The 19,561-nt window shown below is 39.5% G+C and overlaps 2 protein-coding genes across 3 annotated transcripts in view; one reads left to right on the plus strand and one right to left on the minus strand.

Annotated features, from left to right (window-relative positions):
* Nucleotides 1-333: 333 nt before the first annotated feature.
* On the minus strand, nt 334-2,261 carry tal1 (T-cell acute lymphocytic leukemia 1). Its single transcript, XM_076279227.1, has 4 exons — nt 2,143-2,261; nt 1,798-1,893; nt 1,582-1,661; nt 334-782 (listed from the first exon to the last, which is right to left on the minus strand). The coding sequence occupies exons 1-4, from the start codon at nt 2,259-2,261 to the stop codon at nt 334-336; spliced, it is 744 nt and encodes a 247-aa protein (XP_076135342.1).
* A 6,324-nt stretch (nt 2,262-8,585) lies between these two features.
* Nucleotides 8,586-19,561, plus strand: part of stx6 (syntaxin 6) — a 41,281-nt gene continuing 30,305 nt past the window's right edge. Inside the window, exon 1 of one of the 2 annotated variants that reach the window (XM_076277796.1) lies at nt 8,586-8,872. In XM_076277796.1, the coding sequence (XP_076133911.1) occupies nt 8,838-8,872 (35 nt within the window). In that variant the 5' untranslated portion in view covers nt 8,586-8,837. The remainder of the gene's footprint in view (nt 8,873-19,561) is intronic. The other variant, XM_076277795.1, reaches the window with a different exon arrangement.

Below are 19,561 nucleotides of genomic sequence, written 5' to 3' on the forward strand. Positions count from 1 at the left end.
TACAGAGTGGATAGTGAAACTGCCATCAGATGAACTGATAAAAAAAATATATACAATATGAACATATTTTTATTATTAACACAATATTGATCATTGTTTTTGTAAATACCATTATCATCCATACTGGACTGTTATATTGTAACACCCCTAGTTGGAACTGCACTTTAAAATGCGTTAGCCTACATTGTGACATTTCATAGCAGCAGAAGTACATAGCTCCTCAATGCATTGAAAAAACAGTTCTCAAAGGGTTACTAAGTCAGTTACTGACCATGACTGCATTGCAGGGATTTTATATTCTGTCATAAGACATGTTTTTTTTTTTAATCATTTCTACTCCTTTCTTTGCACTAGATTATATAATTGTTGATTGTCCCTGTGTCCCTGTGACGTGGACCACGTCTCCAAGTAGGAATCCACCTCCTCAGAGAAGCTCTCGGGACTGCTCTCTTCATCCAGCAAGCTCCCACAACTGGAATTGGGAGATAGCATGTCCTGCATCAGCTTCTCTCTCACCTTGCCTAGGTTGTCTGTCTCTTTATCTTTAGGTACCTTGCCATCAACCCCTTCAAACATCAACCCCTTCTGATCACTCGCCAAGTTGGCAAGGAAGTTAATGTATTTCATGGCAAGGCGAAGAATCTCATTCTTACTAAGTTTCTTGTCAGGCGGGTGTGTGGGAATAATCTTGCGGAGTTCAGCAAATGCTCCATTCACATTCTGCTGACGCCAGCGCTCACGGCTGTTTGTGAAGATCCGACGGACAATCTTTGGTTGAGAACCTGTTAAAAAAAGAAATAGAGAAGGTCATGATGGCAACTTTTTGAGCAATGCAATCACATGACTGTTCTGTTCTGACTGAATTTGCTCCTAATAAAGTTGCTCCTAATAAAACACTGCTACCCGTTGTCAATGGGAAAGTAGGCTACCAGAACTACATGGCTCAAAAACACTGCCTGGTGTTCATAATCTCTTTTCAGACTTAATTTTGGTCATGAACAGATTAATGAACTGATCGTTATAGGCATAACAGTTGCACTTATGGCAACTTTTTGACCAATGCAATCACATGACTGTTCTGTTCTGACTGAATTTGCTCCTAATAAAGTTGCTCCTAATAAAACACTGCTACCCGTTGTCAATGGGAAAGTAGGTTACCAGAACTACATGGCTCAAAAACACTGCCTGGTGTTCATAATCTCTTTTCAGACTTAGTTTTGGTCATGAACAGATTAATGAACTGATCGTTATAGGCATAACAGTTGCACTTTTTTACACACACACACACACACACAAAACATTTTCTTGAAACATACACTAGAACCAGGTCCAGTATGTTAAAATATTTTGTAACCTTTAAAAATGGCATCATATGACACATATTAAAATTAATCTATGAACCAACTAAACGTGCTCAATCAAAAACACATAGGCCTATTGTAAATTCTGCTAAATTACTTTAGGATTTCAGGGGAGAATAATGTTCTGTGTTGAATATGACTGTTGCATTCTGATGTAGACAACACAAAAACATAACACTGTAGCCTACCAATGCCTCCGTGAGATCTAAAATGCTCCTACCGTTTGTGATTTCAACTTCGTAAGGTGCGTTACGCTTCATGCGACTGGAATTTGTGCCAAAGTGCTCTCCAAGGTATCCGCTGAAACAGAAATGAGACAGCTAATTATTTGACCTGAAATATTCATTTGCATACACAGAGTGAAATTAGTAGCCTAGGCTAGGTTTCGACAAAATATGGATAAATGTGAATAGCATATCCCGTGAACTAGCCTTACCTATTAGAGAGCGTTTGTGTGATGTGATTATGGAGCATCGCTCTAAAGCTGTTGGACTTTGTTGGACCACAGGCTACGAACTTTCCTCGCAGTGTCCTGATGAGACGAGACAAGTGACAAAGAGTGTCAGCTCCGTGGTCTGCAAGCTGTGTTCTCCCTGCATTTTATATCCACGCTCCCTCATCTCCCAACAGGCTCTCTCAGTGGTAGGCTGCATCCTTTTACATCCCGCTGTACGCGGTTTCCTTAGTAACACGATTAATTATGCTGCAAAGTGGTCCTTTGGGACGGGGTAGGCTACCACTACCACTCCCCCACCAGTTTCCGCCGTAACCTATCACTTACCCAACTGTCGTGCTGGTTGTCGTGTCTTCCTGCTTCCCGCATGTCACGCCACGCCATCCTCTGTCTGAAGGTGTCTTATCAGAAAACACAAGACTTTGCACGTTTTGTAATTCGTGCATGTTGTGGCTATATGGTTAGTTTGATCCAGAGCCATGAAATTTGGTTCTATCCGCCATCAGGCACACATATGGAATGCCAATAATTGTGTCACTTGTGTTTTTGTTAAAATATGGTAGCCTATATTTGTTTATGGGGTTGGCTATTTTTATTTCTCAGAATAAATTAGCTTTCATTCAAGGATGGATTTTTTTTCTCATTGTTTTCATTGTGAGTTTATGACAAAATGTGTTTAAAATGTGATTTAGTCTCTTTTTAAGCATTTGTAGGCCATAGGCCTAGCCTACCACTTCATCAAAATCGGATTGAGGCTAATGTCAGACAGCATGATTTGGGCAATCTGGACAGTCAATTTGTTCTTGGGAAGTAGATTATCTGACGTTGACAAAAAAATCCGTGGAGTTGCTCACTCACTGCCATACTGACATGCACATGCACACAGTAATATAGCCTAACACAAATCTTTGCCTCTGGGATACCTGCTCCTTTACACTATTGAACCTTTGTGCATAACAAACAACAAACTGCGTGTGCAGCGTTCACTTTAAAACAGTGTTTCTCAAAGTGTGGTGCGCGAGCAGACATGGTAAAATATAATAGATGAGTTGTTTGCAATATTGAACCAACTTGTATGTAAATCCAAATAGTTCTGCAACACTGTCTATATCCCAGTTTAAATCATATGAATCCTCTGACACAATAAGCAAAGTGCAAAGACAATAAGCAAGGTGGTTCAGTGAGTAGGCCTATTGTGGATTTCTATGGAACGTCACGAAATCATGCGTGCGCAACCAAGAGGCAGAAAGCACCATAGAACAGCATAGAGCAATAGACCTCTCCAGAATAAGTCCCGCCTCCGTTACTTCCGTATCCATCCAACTTCCGGGCGTGGATTGTCTATGGGGAATAACATGGCGTTTCGAAATATCATACCGGTAAAACATCTGTAGGTAGCGAAGTTGAAAAAGCTGGTGGGCAGATTGGCCTACACACTTCTGCCATATAGTTTCCACTGGATTTTTTGATTGTCGGTGCCGTTTAAGTAGTATACTATAGACTATACTACTCAAACGGCACCGAAACTACAGATCCGCTACCCGATCTGGCAAACTTACATAGTGCGGTTATAGCCGATAGAGGGCCGCGAAAGCGAATGCAGAATTGCCGTTCAATTTCAATTTCAATTTATTGTGCTTATAGAGCGCCAAAACATAACACATGTATCATGGCGCTTTACAGAATGTAGGCATATGTTCACCCTGTTACGAGTTGATGAACCACTGAAACGATTATTTTAAGGTACAAAAAACTCTTTGGTGTTACTTTAAGTGGTCCTTCGTCTGAAAAAGTTTGAGAAACACTGCTTTAGAAGTTCACATTAAGAAATTATACCATGACTGGTGCTGCTTTGTCAAATGTTTGACCAATGAGTTTGTTTCTGTCACTGCCATTTTCTTCTCTATGAAAGGGGGATGGAGTAGAAGACAAATTGACAAGCATGATTTATTTTTGCAGAGAGAATGTGCAGGACATCTAGTTTTCTCAACAATTTGTTCATACATTGGCTCATGCGGCCAGGATAATGTGTTGTGCTACAAGGACATGTTTGACATGTAAATATGTCATGCATAGGCTATTTGCAGTGTTTCCTCTAGGATTTTTTTAAGCAGTGGGGGCAGGCCCGTCCGAACACTCCCCCCCCCGTCCCAGCACCACGGAACTGACAACTGACACTTCGCTGCAACACAAACAATTATATTTATTAACCTCTATTCACACACTCTATTCAATGAGGCATTATTTTCAGTTGTGATTGAACTGTATTTTTGGAGAATCTACAACAGGTCTGCAAAATGAATTTTACAAGAAATTCTTCGTGGGGAAACCAAAATTCAAAGAAGCCTTGCTGTGCACATTTAATTTTTCTTTTGGAAAAATAACTCCAAGGCTCGGTTATAGGGAATTTCAGAAAGAGGTGGTCCATTGATGCTGAGTAGCATACATGCTGTTAGATCAGGGGTGGGCAAACTTTTTGGCTCAAGGGCCACATTGGGTTTTGAAAATTGCCGCACAACAAACAACACATACATAAAAAACTATTGTTTTTATAGCCTATAATTTAGTATGAAAAGTATTTCTTTTAAAATATTAATTGCTTAAAAATACTGCTAATTTTATGCAGTTTAACAAATGTATAAATTGTGCACTGTCGCTTTAAGACAGTCGCTTTAATTCACGTTTATTTCTCAATGATCTTCTGCCTGCACCGCTATGGCTAGTGTTGTACCTAAGGCTGGGCCCTCTCACAGTTTTTAAATGGTCAGTAGTGGGAACTACTGTTGCCTTCATGATTTCCTTTTAAAAGTTTCTTATAAGAAGGAGATATCAGTTATCAACAATGACAAGCCAGCTGGAACCTGCGGCTCTCTCTCCCTCTCGTGAGTGCAGACGCGTTCCCAATTAAATGGATCGCATAATGTTCACGTTAGATCTGCTGCAAAGGAGATAACTAAGAGTTAACTTAGTTTAACATGATGTTATCTCTATTTAACATGATGTTTTGACATTGACATTGCAAACGTTCTCTAAGGAGAATGAAAAGCAGTTTGCAGTGAGGCTAACCAACGTCGTCTCTATCGCAGGAAAAAAATAGCGAGCAGCCTGATAACCAAATGAAATGCTCGGCGGGCCGGATGAAAATGCTCGGCGGGCCGCAACTTTTCCGTGTCATACAACACAACTATTTACTTTAACATCATTACATCTATTACTACATCTATAGACTATTTCCCATTTGTATTATATTAGTGACTCACTTATCGTTTTAATGTTTCCAGATGTTTGATATCAGGACGTGAGCTGTCAGAACTGACAAGTTGAACGTTGTCTTATTAAAACGGACCCACCGCTGTGACGTTTTTGGTGGAGGTGTTGTTTAATAGTGACTCGGAAGAAAGCTTTTGGACGTTTGGACAATAAGCACATCAACACACTATGTGGAGTTAAACTGGACAGCCCCAAACCTCTGAATAGTTCTGCTTGTTGTTAAATTGCAACGTTAGCGGCCGCCAACGGGGGTGCATAATGTCGGCAGGATCATTTAAAAGGCAACTGCGACTATTGTGCGTCTGCCCCATTTCTGATACCGTGGGGGAAGAAAATTAAACCGTGGCGGGCCGCCACAAATCAACATAGAGGAAACACTGATTTGTATTCATCTCCAGTTTATATCAGAAAGTGACAAATCAGCAAACGGCCACATCTGTCGAAGAAACATCATCAACGCAGCAAGTTAACATGGACGGCAAATTGACATGTAACACCGGTGTTACATCATGTCAACTGCCTCCCATGACTCCCATATTCCCTAAGCTCGGAAATAAAAAAGCCATTTGAACAACTTCCATTCTGGCGAAAACCACACACACCTTTTCCTCCAAACAGTGATTTTGATATAGTGAATGTGTAGTTAATAGCAGTTCTTTCAGTGGTAATCGTGTAAATAATAGTGTTTTGTATAGGTATTGTATATTTGATTTTATATTTATCATTGTGTATCGTGTGTGAAAGCAAAGTCCGTTTAGGCAAGTCCCTCCACTTGGCGGCCATATTGCAACGGTTTTTGAGCACTTATCAGGCATCTATTTCGGCAGAAACGCACGTGTGCAAGGCTTCATCTTGCTCCAGGCGAGATGATTGGCACAATGTCTTCACAACACACCACATTATTGGCTCAATGTATTCACAACACAGCACATGATTAGCTCAATGTATTCACATGTCGATGTGGGGGATGTGTGATATGGGAAGGGATTTGATATCTGTAGACGACTGCCATATTGGCGTTACAAACTAACCCAATGCATTTCTATGGAGGATTTTTTGAGTGCTCTGTCTCCTCATTAGCAAGTCTTTGGTGAAAGCGGTTAACGTTAATGTTAGCAATGGTGCAGTGCTTCGTACGACTGCCATCACCGCTCAGGCTGTCGGTCTGATGCATGGACCGGTGCATGGTCTGCTCTTGGACCACCATCATATTCAGTTTATTAACTTGCTGTGAATTATTATACAAAATGTTCATTAAATGCATGAAGAAGATATGACTCATACAATATGAAGGCTACAGTCAGGGGAGCCTTAATACCACCTGAGGCCTCTGGGCTATATGTTTTCAGAAATACTTTTAGCCTACAGAAGCAGCTGGCTCATGTGACGTGAACATTGGCTACCTTATGCATTATCACTACACTACCCTACATGGAGACATATCTCACGTTAACAATGGAGAAAACATAACATAGGCTATTATTTGTGTGAATGGGTTAGCACAAACTTAGCTTTTGGTGAACGCAACAGCCCATGTGTGCTGGCCTTTACAAAACCCACAAGCTGACTCTCGGACACACTACACTCAATAATGTGACCTGATTTAAAGTGGTTTTCACCTCTTTGGATACTCTTGTTCTCGTCCTTGAAACAGCGAAATGTTGCCTCGGGGACATGGACGGCCAAACCACTAAACCATTTGACTGCCGTGTCTAGCCGGTGGTGGCGAAATGAGCTAATTGGGCTATCAGCTAGTTCAAAAGTTTAAGTACTTAATTAAACACTTTTTCAGGTAGCCGACAGGCCAATCATTAGCATTTCCGACATTGCATTTCATTGTAAGACTAGCCAGGGTAGCTAAGGTTTAGGCTACATGCTGCAATATGAAATATATTATGTTTTAGTGACCTTGTTGTTTCTATGAACATGAATTGTTGTTTATAGGCAACATCAACATATGCTGCTTTCGAGATGTCTCGTAAATCCGCCGCCCGAGTTGGAAAGTGTAAATTACCCAGCTTTCTTGCGCCATTTTGGGCAGGCACGCCCACTTTACCTCGGAGTACTTGAGGGTACCCCGAGGTGCACGTACGACCTTACAACAAACATGGCTGCGCCCATAGTTGAGATGAGATGACATGTATTTTTTTTTGCATGTCTACTGTGTTGGTTATGTTAAAGTTGATGTAATGCTCTTACACACTAGATTACATTGCTGCTTCAATCCGTTCACCAATTCATGCATTGCACGGTCTTGCTGTGCCTGCAATACAATGTAACAATTTGTTTTCCAGCCGTTTAGCTAGAGGCTACATGTAGCACAAAACAATAACAATGACTAGCCTCCTGCTAATGCCCCTCGTGGCTCGAGAGAAAGGCGTTCCTAAAGCCACTCATTGGTACATGTTGTACGGGTGAGTGTACGATGATTTGCAAGACTACTGGAAAGCAGCATTAGTCGAGGTATAAAGACCCCTGTATATCTTCATTAATAAATCTTTTAAATAGTCAGGTGCCAAACCATGTAACGTAATAGGTTATAAGGAGGATTTTAAAATCAATCCTAAAATAATAAACTACAATCCTTGTTGATACAAGTAATGTTCGTCTAGAAAGTTTTTAATCACATTAAGATTTTTGTTTTATAGAGCCATATCCACCATCTTGGTCAGCGATTGTCTAGAAACTTTCAAACTTTATCGTAACAGACTTTCCACCAATCAGAGGCATCACTGTGGGATAGTGGGATTGTTCAGGATTATGGGTAATGAAGTACTTATCCAAGACATCGCGAATAAAAGACATTAATCTCAAAACAAGATTGGTGCCCCATGAACTTCTGGCTTGTATATGAAACGCTAGTCCAGCCGTACCTGGTTTTAAGTCTAGTCAAGTTAAGTCAGTTTTATTTTTAAAGCGCATTTAACATGCACAGAGTGCAACCCAAAGCGCTCCACAAACAAGACACATAACAAAAAGACAAAAGATGCCGGATGAAGCAGCGTAGTCGCCAGTGTACCCGTGACACCAAGACATACAAGACAGACAACAAAACAAATTAATAAATAAAAAGTAAAAAAAGAAAATACATTTAAAAAGGGGGAAAAATAATGTTAAATTAGTCCAATTTCCAAACCAGCTGAAATTGACAATAGAAATGATTGTGTACAGTTATGTTTTTATGGCTTATACCCCAATTGTCAATGGAGAAATTGTATTGGATTCTTACTTCCTGGCTGTCGGCTGTGGGCGTGACTGTCGAGGTCTATTATTCTAAATTTCTTCCTGTAAACCGCTGTTTTCGCGGGACTTTAATTTTGAAATTTAGGCTAACGTTTAGCCACATTCGCTAACTCCTTTCTACGTCCGGTTTGAACGTTCAGTCAGAGCCAGGTCAGAGACCGTCTACAGACATTCTCTGGTTCAGTGCTCTACCACATTCTCTGGCTCTACTTTTGAAACACTAGCCTACTATCATTATTTACTAAAGTTCAGAAACAAAAAAATAATAATTAAAAAGTTTGAAGTATATATTCTGAAATGCTTTCAATAAAACTCAGTATAAATGTAAATTCTATATTATATATGAACTCATGAACCGGATGCAATTTCGGTGGGTCATGGTGTTCAAAAAAGAGGATCAGTATTACATGTAAACATTGTATAGTTGTGTTTTCTTACCGTGAAGATTGCAGTCGGGCAGGGGCGAGCATTTAAGGTTTCAACATAAAGGGTCTGCCACTACGTACAAAATGTCTATGGAAGATCCATTTTTCGTCGTGAAAGGGTAAGAAATGTTTTCCATTCGGTTGATAACGTCAACGTTACCATTGAAGTTAGCCATACATTAATTTTGCGTCTAGCTGTACCAACGAAAAGATTAACATAACTTTAACTTAGCGATCGATTTACTAGTGTAACGTTACGTTAGGTCTAACGGAACATATCTGCACTGTATGGTCACTGTTTTCTTTAATTACTTAATAATTAATATTATTTAAATATACTTATTTTGGGATGCACCTATTTACATTTAGCAGACACTCCTATCCCCTGTGACTTATTATATTGTTCGGGGAGCAACTTGGGATGCCAATTAGGGCTCACCATTCGGTTTGTATATGGTTTTCATTTTCATTTTTGTACCACGGTTCCATACCTCGATTTGAGTGTGTGTGTATAAGGTGACCAGATTTCTGAGACAAAATTCGGGGACATTTTCAGTTGAGAAGCGTAAAACCAAACGTGTAACGTTTTGATCATTGTAAACTTAAAACGGGGACACTGTCCCAGGGGCATCACTAGACTAGATCTCTACAAGACCCCCTAGGGGTGTTCGGGGGCATGCTCCCCGTAAGAAAATTTGGTATATTTTAACGTTTAAATGCATCAATCTGGTGCACTTTGAAAAGAAATTCAGAGGTTAGACTTAATTTCTTATCTATGGATGGAAATGTTTGTGCTGTAGCCTAAACTTCCACTTCAGAATTTTAACCATGCACACACAGGTGGAATAGGTATAATATTGCAATAAGTTCTGATATTGCCCATCCACAAAGCATATTTTCTTCACAGTTTCACAGTTCAGAAATGGTCCAAAATAGTACATTTCAGCACTCCATGAAATTATATCATAGTGGCCGTGTTGTTCAGATAGTTAATCTAGCTAGTTATCTTGGTCATTGTAATGCAGGGGTCTCAAACTCAAATGAGCTGGGGGCCACTTCTGCCAATGTCATCTCGTTGGAGGGCCACGTCAGTGTTAAGAATAATACAAAAAAAGAACGGCTATTTCCTAAAATGCAATGTTTTTTTTTTTCAAATACTGTATTTTCAAACACAAAACTACAAACAGAAAGTGCAAGACTTTTTATCTATTTTTAGACACCTGTGCTAGCAACCTTAGCTTATAAATAAAATAATGATTAAATAAATATTAATACAAATGATAAAAACAAACAAAAAAGCATAAAAACAGGTAGGCCTATGTGTGTGTTTCACACCAAATAAAAATAGTTTCCTCTCAACTGTTTTAAACCTGGCAAACTAGGCGTCAGGGTTAAGAAAGCAACCATTGGATTTGTATATCAAAATTTCAAAAGGCCATGGCTTGAAAGTGGTCAGAGATAAAGTCCTACTATAAATGTAAAAATCTTTGAGTATAAACAAAAGTTGTAGGATTTACCCATCTAATTTGCCACTGGATGGCAAGCAAATTATGCACCTTTCAGTAAATACTGGATGAACATAGTTGAGTAGATTTACTTTCTTTTTTGTCATATTACCCACATAACAAATTAACAGGAAAACACCTAAGATGTATACCAACGATAGTAAACTATTACTAGCCTATATCCACAAGGCCTACAATAAAGTATCCTGGTCAAATCAGTTCCTATATCGCGGGTGACTTTGTAGTTCTTCAGAGCCCTATTTCTACAACCCCTGCTGTCTGTACCACGTCCATTACGGACACTATCATCACAATTACCACTGCAACCTCCAAGCTATGTTGGACAGAGGGTCGAAATAAGCATGCTTAGTGTTTATGCATGCTTAGCATGCTTAATTAGGTATGCTTAGTGGACACCGTGGTATACGCGAAAAAACGCACCTCCATTCACATCGTGACCATCACTGTCAATAGACGATCGATCATAATCTCCAACAGGATATTCTCCTTCAGAATCAGAATGGGTGAATAACATAGCCTACCCATGACTTCATCACACGTGAACGTTTTTCAAGAGTTGGTGTAGGCCTGCTATCCTGCTTCAATTTGTGCAAAACTATTGCATCGCTTCCGCGTCATTACAAATGCACGTCTTTGTGTTTCTCGCGTGTAATACAAGTATTTCCTGAAAACGTTTTGCAGCGATTTTGGTTTGGATCAAGCTCTGGATGTCTAGCAAATAATGGAGGAGAGTTCAAATGAGATTTGTCACCGTACTTGGATCTATCGTTTTTTTAATCAGTATCGTTTAGGGGTGTAACGGTACACAGAAGTCACGGTTCGGTTCATACCTCGGTTCGGACATCACGGTTCGGTACGAGATCGGTACAATGGAGGGAAAAGCAAAACAAAAATGCAGAAAGCATTTTTTTTTTTGTACATGTCTCAGGCTGTACCACCTAGTGTCATACAGTCTCTTCCCTGAGTTATCTGCAACAGCCTGAAGTGTGTAAGATAGGCTAAACAGTACAATACAGTACATCTGTAACTTGTAAACAAAATAAGACAATCAGCTATAAAACTGAAAATAGGCCTACAGCATCTCTTATTTCTGAAAGTGCAAATTACATAGAAAAATGATTTTTAAAAATCCACTTAAGCAAGACCTTCAACATCTGTGTTTAGTTGTATATGGAAGGGTCTACAAGTTGCCTCAATATTTTTTTTATTGTGTGTAAAGTAATAATCTAGCCTACTAACTGTGAAAATATCACACTATTTTGCCTTTAAAAAAAAAACCGAAATTGCTCCTTTCATTTCATAAAGACTACAACTAGAAGTCACGTGACTGCCCTTTGACGTTAACTCACCGTAGCATGGTCTGTTTATTAGCCTGGTTAGCGTTTTACACTTTATTTTACTGTCTATGCACTTAACACTACCAGCTCCTCATGTGAGAAGTTACAAGTTATCCCAACTTAAAGGTAATTACCACGCGATTTACATAGCTTTCTGTCATTACGAAATCATTTAATTTAAGCCATAGGTTTTGGCCCTATTTGTATGTGTATCCATAGGCTGCTGAAGCGCAGGGGAAGTTTTTTCCCCTCGTTTCAGTGATTGGTAGCCTAAATCAGTCATTCCCAAACTGTGGTCCGCGGACCACTAGTGGTCCGTGAGGGTACTGCAGGTGGTCCGTGGAAAAGCAAAATAAAATATAAAATAATATTTTTTTAAACCTTTATTATACCAGGAAATGCTAACATATATTCTAAGAATATGTATATTCATATCAAATTTAAATGTAAATTAAATAGTAGTTATTGTGTGATTATTGTGTGACTAAAAGGCTAGTGGCGCTAGGCTGTGACGTTCAAGTGCAGTGCCGCTAAGCGCTAACGGTTAGAAGAACTGGTTAGAACCACAACATGGATCGGTGGGTGGCAACAGGTTCTCTGAAGAGAAAAGAGGCAGATGTCTAGTTCTACTAATAATGAGGAGATTGACAGTGAGTCGGGCCAGATTCCTCATAAAGGTACAAGAAAAGGAGGGTGAAAAGAAAACTTATTCTCTTTCTCTGTTTCTCTCTCCCCCTTCTCTATCTCTCTCTTGCTCTCAGACAGACAGATGTTCTTATTACTGTAACGTTATACATTTAATAATATATTGTTAAGAAAATACGTTGTTGAAATTAACTTGATTATGCCATCGGGCGATTGAGTAAATAAATAAATGAAATACGTGGCAGCCGTTGTGTGCAGTAAACTTTCTTTTAACAAGCCTGTTGTATCCGCCCTTTTATGAGTGTCAATTAATAGCCTATTAATTTCTATACAAACCAAGACGGCTTCCTAAAGAAACGCAAACACCCACCCCATAAGTGTATTTAAATTAGCTATGTACAGTGACTCGAAGAGTTAAAACCGCTTGGAGCTCCAGTGGAATTTCACGACAAGAATTCAAACTCCGAGCATGGTTCCAATTTCTTGGGCAGTAAAAGCTCACGCTAAGAACCAACCCAGATTTTGTTTAAATCTACACACTTCATATTATGGCTACTGAAAAATGAAATGTAAGGTTAATTTATCATGCTATTTTGAAGTATTAAAAAACTTTTTTTTTTTTAGACATATTGGTGCTTTTACGATAGCCTACTGATGTGATGCCCAGTTATAGGCCTAGTTTTAGTGCTAGTAGGCCTATTAAGAGGTGCAGATTAATTCAGGTAGGGCTGTGTATAGACATTAGGGGTGTAACGGTTCATGTATTCGTATTGAACCGAAACGGTACGGGCGTCACGGTTCGGTGCATGAATTTACACGGAGAATACACGGTATAAAAAAACATAAAACTCGTGTGCGGATTAATTAATGTCATGCGCAATTAGGCTACTGTTAAGTAGCGAGAGTTACGGGAGTTCTTTAGCGACACCTAACGCTAATCTGTAGCCTCGCCTTAGCTCTGAAGCTCTGATTGGCGCCTATGTTTTTTTTGTCAGGTCGTTGGTCGAGTCAGTTAGTCAGAGATAGTAGCACTACCGCTGGTCTCTTCGCAAGTTTGAGAACTTCAGTTACAGTAGTACAGGCGAGAGAGTGGTGGATAAGAAACTGTGTGTCGGCGTTGTTTAGCAGTTGTTGGGTATGTGAGTGGAAATATATGCTACACATATTCGAAGCAATCACCCAGATGATGTAGGCTACCAATCACTGAAATGAAAAAAAAAAAAAAAAAACTTCCCCTGCGCTTCACCAGTCTTTGGATACACATACAAACAGAGCCAAAACCTATGTCTTAAATTAAATGATTTCGTAATGACAGAAAGCCATGTAAATCGCGTGGTAATTACCTTTATGTTGGGGTAACTTGTAACTTCTCACATGAGGAGCTGGTAGTGTTAAGTGCATAGACAGTAAGTGTCAACGCTAACCAGGCTAATAAACAAACCATGCTACGGTGAGTTAACGTCGAAGGGCAAAGTCATGTGACTTAGTTGTAGTCTGTTTATGAAATGAAAGGAGCAATTTCGTTTTTTAAAAGAAGGCAAAATAGTGTGATATTTTCATAGTTAGTAGGGTAGATTATTACTGTACACACACTGAAAAATATTGAGGCAAATTGTAGACCCTTCCATATACAACTAAACACAGATGTTAAAGGTCTTGCTTAAGTGGATTTTTAAAAATCATTATTCTATGTAATTTGCACTTTCAGAAATAAGAGATGCTGTAGGCCTATTTTAAGTTTTATAGCTGATTGTCTTATTTTGTTTACAACTTACAGATGGAGTCTGGGTACTTATTGTAGCCTACTGTTTAGCCTACATCTTGCACACTTCAGGCTGTTGCAGATAGCTTAGGGAAGAGACTGTATGACACTGGTACAGCCTGATACACAATAAAAAAAAAAAATTGCTTTCTGCATTTTTGGTTTTGCTTTTCCCTCCATTGTACCGAACCGTGATGTCCGAACCAAAGTATGAACCGAACCGTGACTTCTGTGTACCGTTACACCCCTAATAGACATTTTATTAAGGGTATTATGAGGTGGTCCGCGGAAATTCTTCATTACAAATAGTGGTCCACACACACAAAAAGTTTGAAAACCCCTGGCCTACATCATCTGGGTGATGGCTTCGAATATGTGTAGCATTTTTTCCACTCACATACCCAACAACTGCTGAACAACGCCGACACACAGTTGTATCTTATCCACCACTCTTTCGCCTGTACTAACGTTACTGTAACTGAAGTTCTCAAACTTGCGATATTAAAGAGACCAGCGGATCCTCTAACTCTTGTGGGTCTAACCTTAGTGCTGCTAATGACTGACGGACTCGACCGACGACCTGACAAAAAAAACATAGGCGCCAATCAGAGCTTCAGAGCTAAGGCGAGGCTACAGATTAGCGTTAGGTGTCGCTAAAGAACTCCCGTAACTCTCGCTACTTAACAGTAATTGCGCATTACATTAATTAATGCGCACACGAGTTTTATGTATTTTTATACCGTGTATTCTCCGTGTAAATTCATGCACCGAACCGTGACGCCCGTACCGTTTCGGTTCAATACGAATACATGAACCGTTACACCCCTAGTATCGTTGTTTGTCGCAATTAAAAATACCCTCAAGGGCCGGATTACATTATTATTTTGACATAGGTCGCGGGCCGGATTTGGGCCGGACGCGGGCCGGGTAAAGCACAGACTGTCTTGAAAAAAAGAAGATATGCATTACAACAGGGGTCTAAAAATACCCTCAAGGGCCGGATTACATTATTATTTTGACATAGGTCGCGGGCTGGAATTGGGCAATTTCAAAACCGGACTACTCGGGAACCGCTTGTTGTAGGCCTACCGAGTTGTCACATAAGTTCATTGTTAATTTTCTCGCGAACCATTTATCACAGCAATTTGGCGCTAATATCATTGGAAAGCTTAGATTCCGGCCGTCCACGTGATCTCTGCGTATGATATGCTATCTGTGTGACGGGTACTCTGCAATTTTAGTTAACCTGGACTTGAGCAGCTGGCACGTTCGTGATGAATAGTTTAATAATTCCCCCGCACAAGTGGTTTCATTTCAAAGATTCTACCGCGCTGCTATTCCACCAATCGAAATAGCCTACCAGAAATATGGGCATTCTAGAACATCTTGGAGGTCTGAGCTGAGCGCTTGCTTTGACTGGCTTGAACTGTACGTTTGGTCAGTGTTTTCTTTCTTTCTTTTATTCCAATTTCGGGTCTGTCAGTCACAGTGAAAACCGGGGACTTTTCCGGGTACAGCTCCAGCCGGGGACAGGTCACCGAAATCGGGGACTGTCCCCGGAAACCGGGGACGTCTGGTCACCCTAGTGTATACACCTGTATAAACTGGACTGATTTGAACACTGAATAAAGCCTACATGTGTATTTTATGTAGGCCTACATAAGGCCTACATAAAATATACACATATATATAAAAATATATAAAAATATACAATATTATACGATATTAAAAGTATATTGATCTATAAACAACTAATTAACAACTGACTAAAATACTGAATTTCTGATTTTCATGACTAGCGTGCTAAGCTATCCATCAGCCCTGTCTGTTTCTAGTTTGTTTTTAGAAAGATAGATAACGATAGTTTTTCCACAAACAACAATGCTGCATTGCATTATCTTGATGGCTGTAAGACGGTTGGCGTAATGTTTTCTAAAGATCAAATCAAGTGCCAAAAAAATGGCCTCCCTGTAGGCTATGGGTCTTAAATTGGCAATGTTTACTACATTGCTGACATTTAAATTAAGTAACCTATAACAACCAGTCATTGTTATAATCTAGTGCATCAAATATTAAGCAAGTCTGATATGGTGCTCCTGATAGCGTGTCAGCCTACTATGTTGATTTTCATTCCCAGACCCCATGAATGCACCATAGACCCAGATGAGCTTATGTGTGAATACTGGAGGTAATTGCATAGAGGAATCAAAGCAAGGGAATACATAAATGTTTCTATTATGTGACTGTACATGGCTGGAGTGTAATAAGATCCAGGGCACAACAAATTCACCTTGCGATTTGGGTCTGGTCACTCTCCATTGGTGGTTGTTTCCAGTCCTTGCATCCTAATTTGGACATAGATGTTGGTAGTGTTAATTTTGTCACCTATTTTTAATTTAGTCTTAGTCTTGTGACGAAATGTCCTTTTTAGTCTTTGTCACATTTAGTCATTCAAACATCATTTTTGTTAGTCAGGTTTTAGTCGACTAGGCATAAAAAAAAAAGGTTTGGTTCCTGTTGGTTGTCAGTTGAGGCCATGGGTCGGTAGGGAATTTTTTTTTTTCCCCCCAGTGGCAGTAAGGGATAGGTAGAAAATCAGTCCCTCCAGGATTTCACGAGGTTTTTTGAGACTGTTTCGACCTAAAATGCCTGGATGGATGGATAGTAATTCATATTAAGTTCATATCTTTTTAATAATTCATAGTCTGTGGCCTGCATAATTACTAATAGCCAAGTAAGTATCTAGTAATTTCATATTGATGTAAACTATTTGACTACACTTCTGTTTAATGTCATTACATTGGTGGTGTACGTCTAATTGACTGCCTGCCCCTTTAAGGACGTGAGAGTAGCCTAATTACATTTCTGAGTGGATTGGAAGGCTTGCATCTCACTGTGTTCGGCTACGAGTATAAATCACTTTTTGCATAGTGCATTACGATATGTGGATGCAATTGGGAATGTCTTCTATGTCATTAGTTAAAATAAATGTAAAAAAAACAACTCGAAATAAATCATTCATGGATCATAGAAGAGGTAAATGTCTTGCAATTTTTATTAATTTCTATGATTTTGTTAGCACTACTCAAACTAAGCCTACAAGCTAGCAAACATGACATAAGCTAAAAGGACATATCCAGGTAAACGTTTGCCAATGGGTTGCATAGCCTACTCAAATGTCAGTAAACCAAGTAGGCCTTAATTAACTTACTTTCATAGCCTAGGTAGGTAAGCAACACCAGGTTGAGAGATGCAAGTAAGCAGATCATTAACTTTAGCCTTCTATTTATTGTCATCAAAACTGCAGAGGAACGAACACGTTAGGGCAGTCTTTGGTGTCATATGCAGAAGGTGCAGAAGTAAGTGTGCCATCTGGCTCAATATTCTGCGCGAGGGACTGTTGTGGTAGGTGAAATTTCACGGTGAAACTACGATGATTGGTCAAATTTGCGAAAAAGTTGCGGTGTTTGGACAAAATTGCGAGTGCCTTGGTAAGTGACGAAAACAATCGTCTTCGTGAACAGCTGTGCATAGGCTACTTTGTAAAAGAGAGAATACGCTCATCCCTATACATAACGCAAGGGGTAATTAGGCCTATTGTAATTACTGTATTATTTAGTGTTATTTCTTCCCCAAGCTCATAAAATAAATTTGGGTCGCACATAAATTGACATGGTCGGTCGGAAACCGGAACCCAAGAATTTTTTTTTTATGCCCTAAAAGTCTCGTCATTTTAGTCTAGTTTTATTTAAAAGAAAACTAAAGGTATCTTAGTCAAGTTTTAGTCAAAACATTTTAGTCTAATTCTTTTAATAACATGATTTCTGATTACCATTTCAGTCAAATAGTGATTCACACATCTCAATTTCCAACAATATTGTGTGTCCACAGGGCTACTCGTCTGTTATAATTACTCATTCTGATTTTTTTGTCAGTCAGTATGTTTACATGCACAGGTGAGTCGAGCTACAGTTATAGCTCGACTGGGATTTGACCATAGACAGTAAAAGATTTGACTGGACCACTATCATGATCTTTGTAGACCCAAGTATTAATGTTTAACTCCGCCACACTAGATGGCGATATGCACCCAGACGCAACACATTCCCCAAACTCTCCATCTTAGCTAACTTGCTAGCGAACTTTCCATATTAGCAGAGCCTGTTTACGGAGAGCCGGATCACTCCCTATTAACTCCATTGTACCTGCAATCTGTTGCAGTTCCGCTAGGGGCGATCACGAATAAGTGCAAAAACAATGGGGGTCTATGGAGTTAGACGGCTAAATTTGTCTCTTTCACCTGGTTGTCGTTGAGAAATTGAATATTTGATTGTGGTTTCTGCAAGCTCAATATGGATTATAGGTCAAAAGTTGAATGAACGAGTCAAGTCACGTCCTTTCGATTTCTTACAGGTTGGGTCGTTGTTGCCCACAACACACTAGCTTTCTGCTAATGAATGACGTCATTGACAGGCTTTGAAAGGCTTTTTAGAACAAATAAGTGACTCAAAAAATATAATACTCAGCGGTTTGTATTTTCTCTGCCCCCTCTTTCGACTGCAACATACGAATTTCTGGGCAAAAAATTATATCCCGAGAAAAGTGGATTTGAGGGGTACAGCTCCATAGGCCTCCATTCATTCTGCACTTATTCGTGAGCGCCCTCATGTGGAAACCGGAAGTTTCCCGAGAGTGGAGGTTCTCCCCTTATTATACATTCTCTGATATTAGCTTACTTGCTAGCAAACTTTGCAGTGTAGCTAGTTAAATAGTTGACATTACTTGCTGAACATTTTCGTAAGGACATTCTGGGGGATGTTAATTTGTATGAGAGAAGCTTCAACTTCTGGGTATGTAGCATAGTGGGATAAAGCTTAGGTAGTTAGCTTGCTAACTCTGGCAGAAATCTCTGGTGTTCTTGTTCCATGTAGTTTCATGTTGCAGCCACAGGGTTGCAACAACAGCACATAGACTACTCTGGCTCTGGCAGACTAGCCTACAGGAAAGCTGCTGTGCATGAACTCATTCGGAATATTCTGAAAACGTAAAACGTAACAGCATATTCTGTGTTCTCATTTTGTAGACGAAAATGAAGAGAGATTTTATCTTAGTTTTTATTTCATGCAGAACATTTTAGTCTTGTATTTTTTCATCAACAATAATGCATCTTAAGATAGTCTTAGTCAGTGTTTCAGGACATTAGTGCCGTTTATGTCAATATTCCGTTTAACCTGTTTACATGCAAGTAGAATGTCACGTTTTGAGCATATTCCTGTTTACATAGCAATCAACATTATTCCGAATAAGTCAGCGACGCATCCCACAAATAGGCTCCCAAAGTCATGACGTAAATCTCTGCTGGTGGAATTCCTTCTTTTGGTTGAATAATACAACGTCTTAAGGGTCTTCCACCTGTATTTCACTTGTTCAGGCGTATGTCGTTAGCCAGTCTCATGAAGTTTTTTAGCCTAGAAATCTTTTTAAAAACGTCGCTATTACGACATTTTCTACAAGTTTAAAGGTGAAGCTTCAGTTCAT

Source organism: Alosa pseudoharengus, unplaced genomic scaffold (genome assembly GCF_046254945.1).
Source record: "Alosa pseudoharengus isolate Yale_2024_CS ecotype anadromous, Long Island Sound unplaced genomic scaffold, YU_APseudo_1.1 YU_APseudo_1.1_scf_11, whole genome shotgun sequence".
Classification (NCBI taxonomy): Eukaryota; Metazoa; Chordata; class Actinopteri; order Clupeiformes; family Clupeidae; genus Alosa; species Alosa pseudoharengus.

Excerpts from the sequence above, each read along its gene's own strand:
- tal1 (XM_076279227.1), bottom strand. The coding sequence starts at position 2,261 with ATGCACGAATTACAAAACGTGCAAAGTCTTGTGTTTTCTGATAAGACA. Across the intron at positions 1,894-2,142 it reads ACAACCAGCACGACAGTTGG|GACACTGCGAGGAAAGTTCG; the intron begins GTAAGTGATAGG and ends TCGTCTCATCAG. Across the intron at positions 1,662-1,797 it reads ACACAAACGCTCTCTAATAG|CGGATACCTTGGAGAGCACT; the intron begins GTAAGGCTAGTT and ends TTTCTGTTTCAG.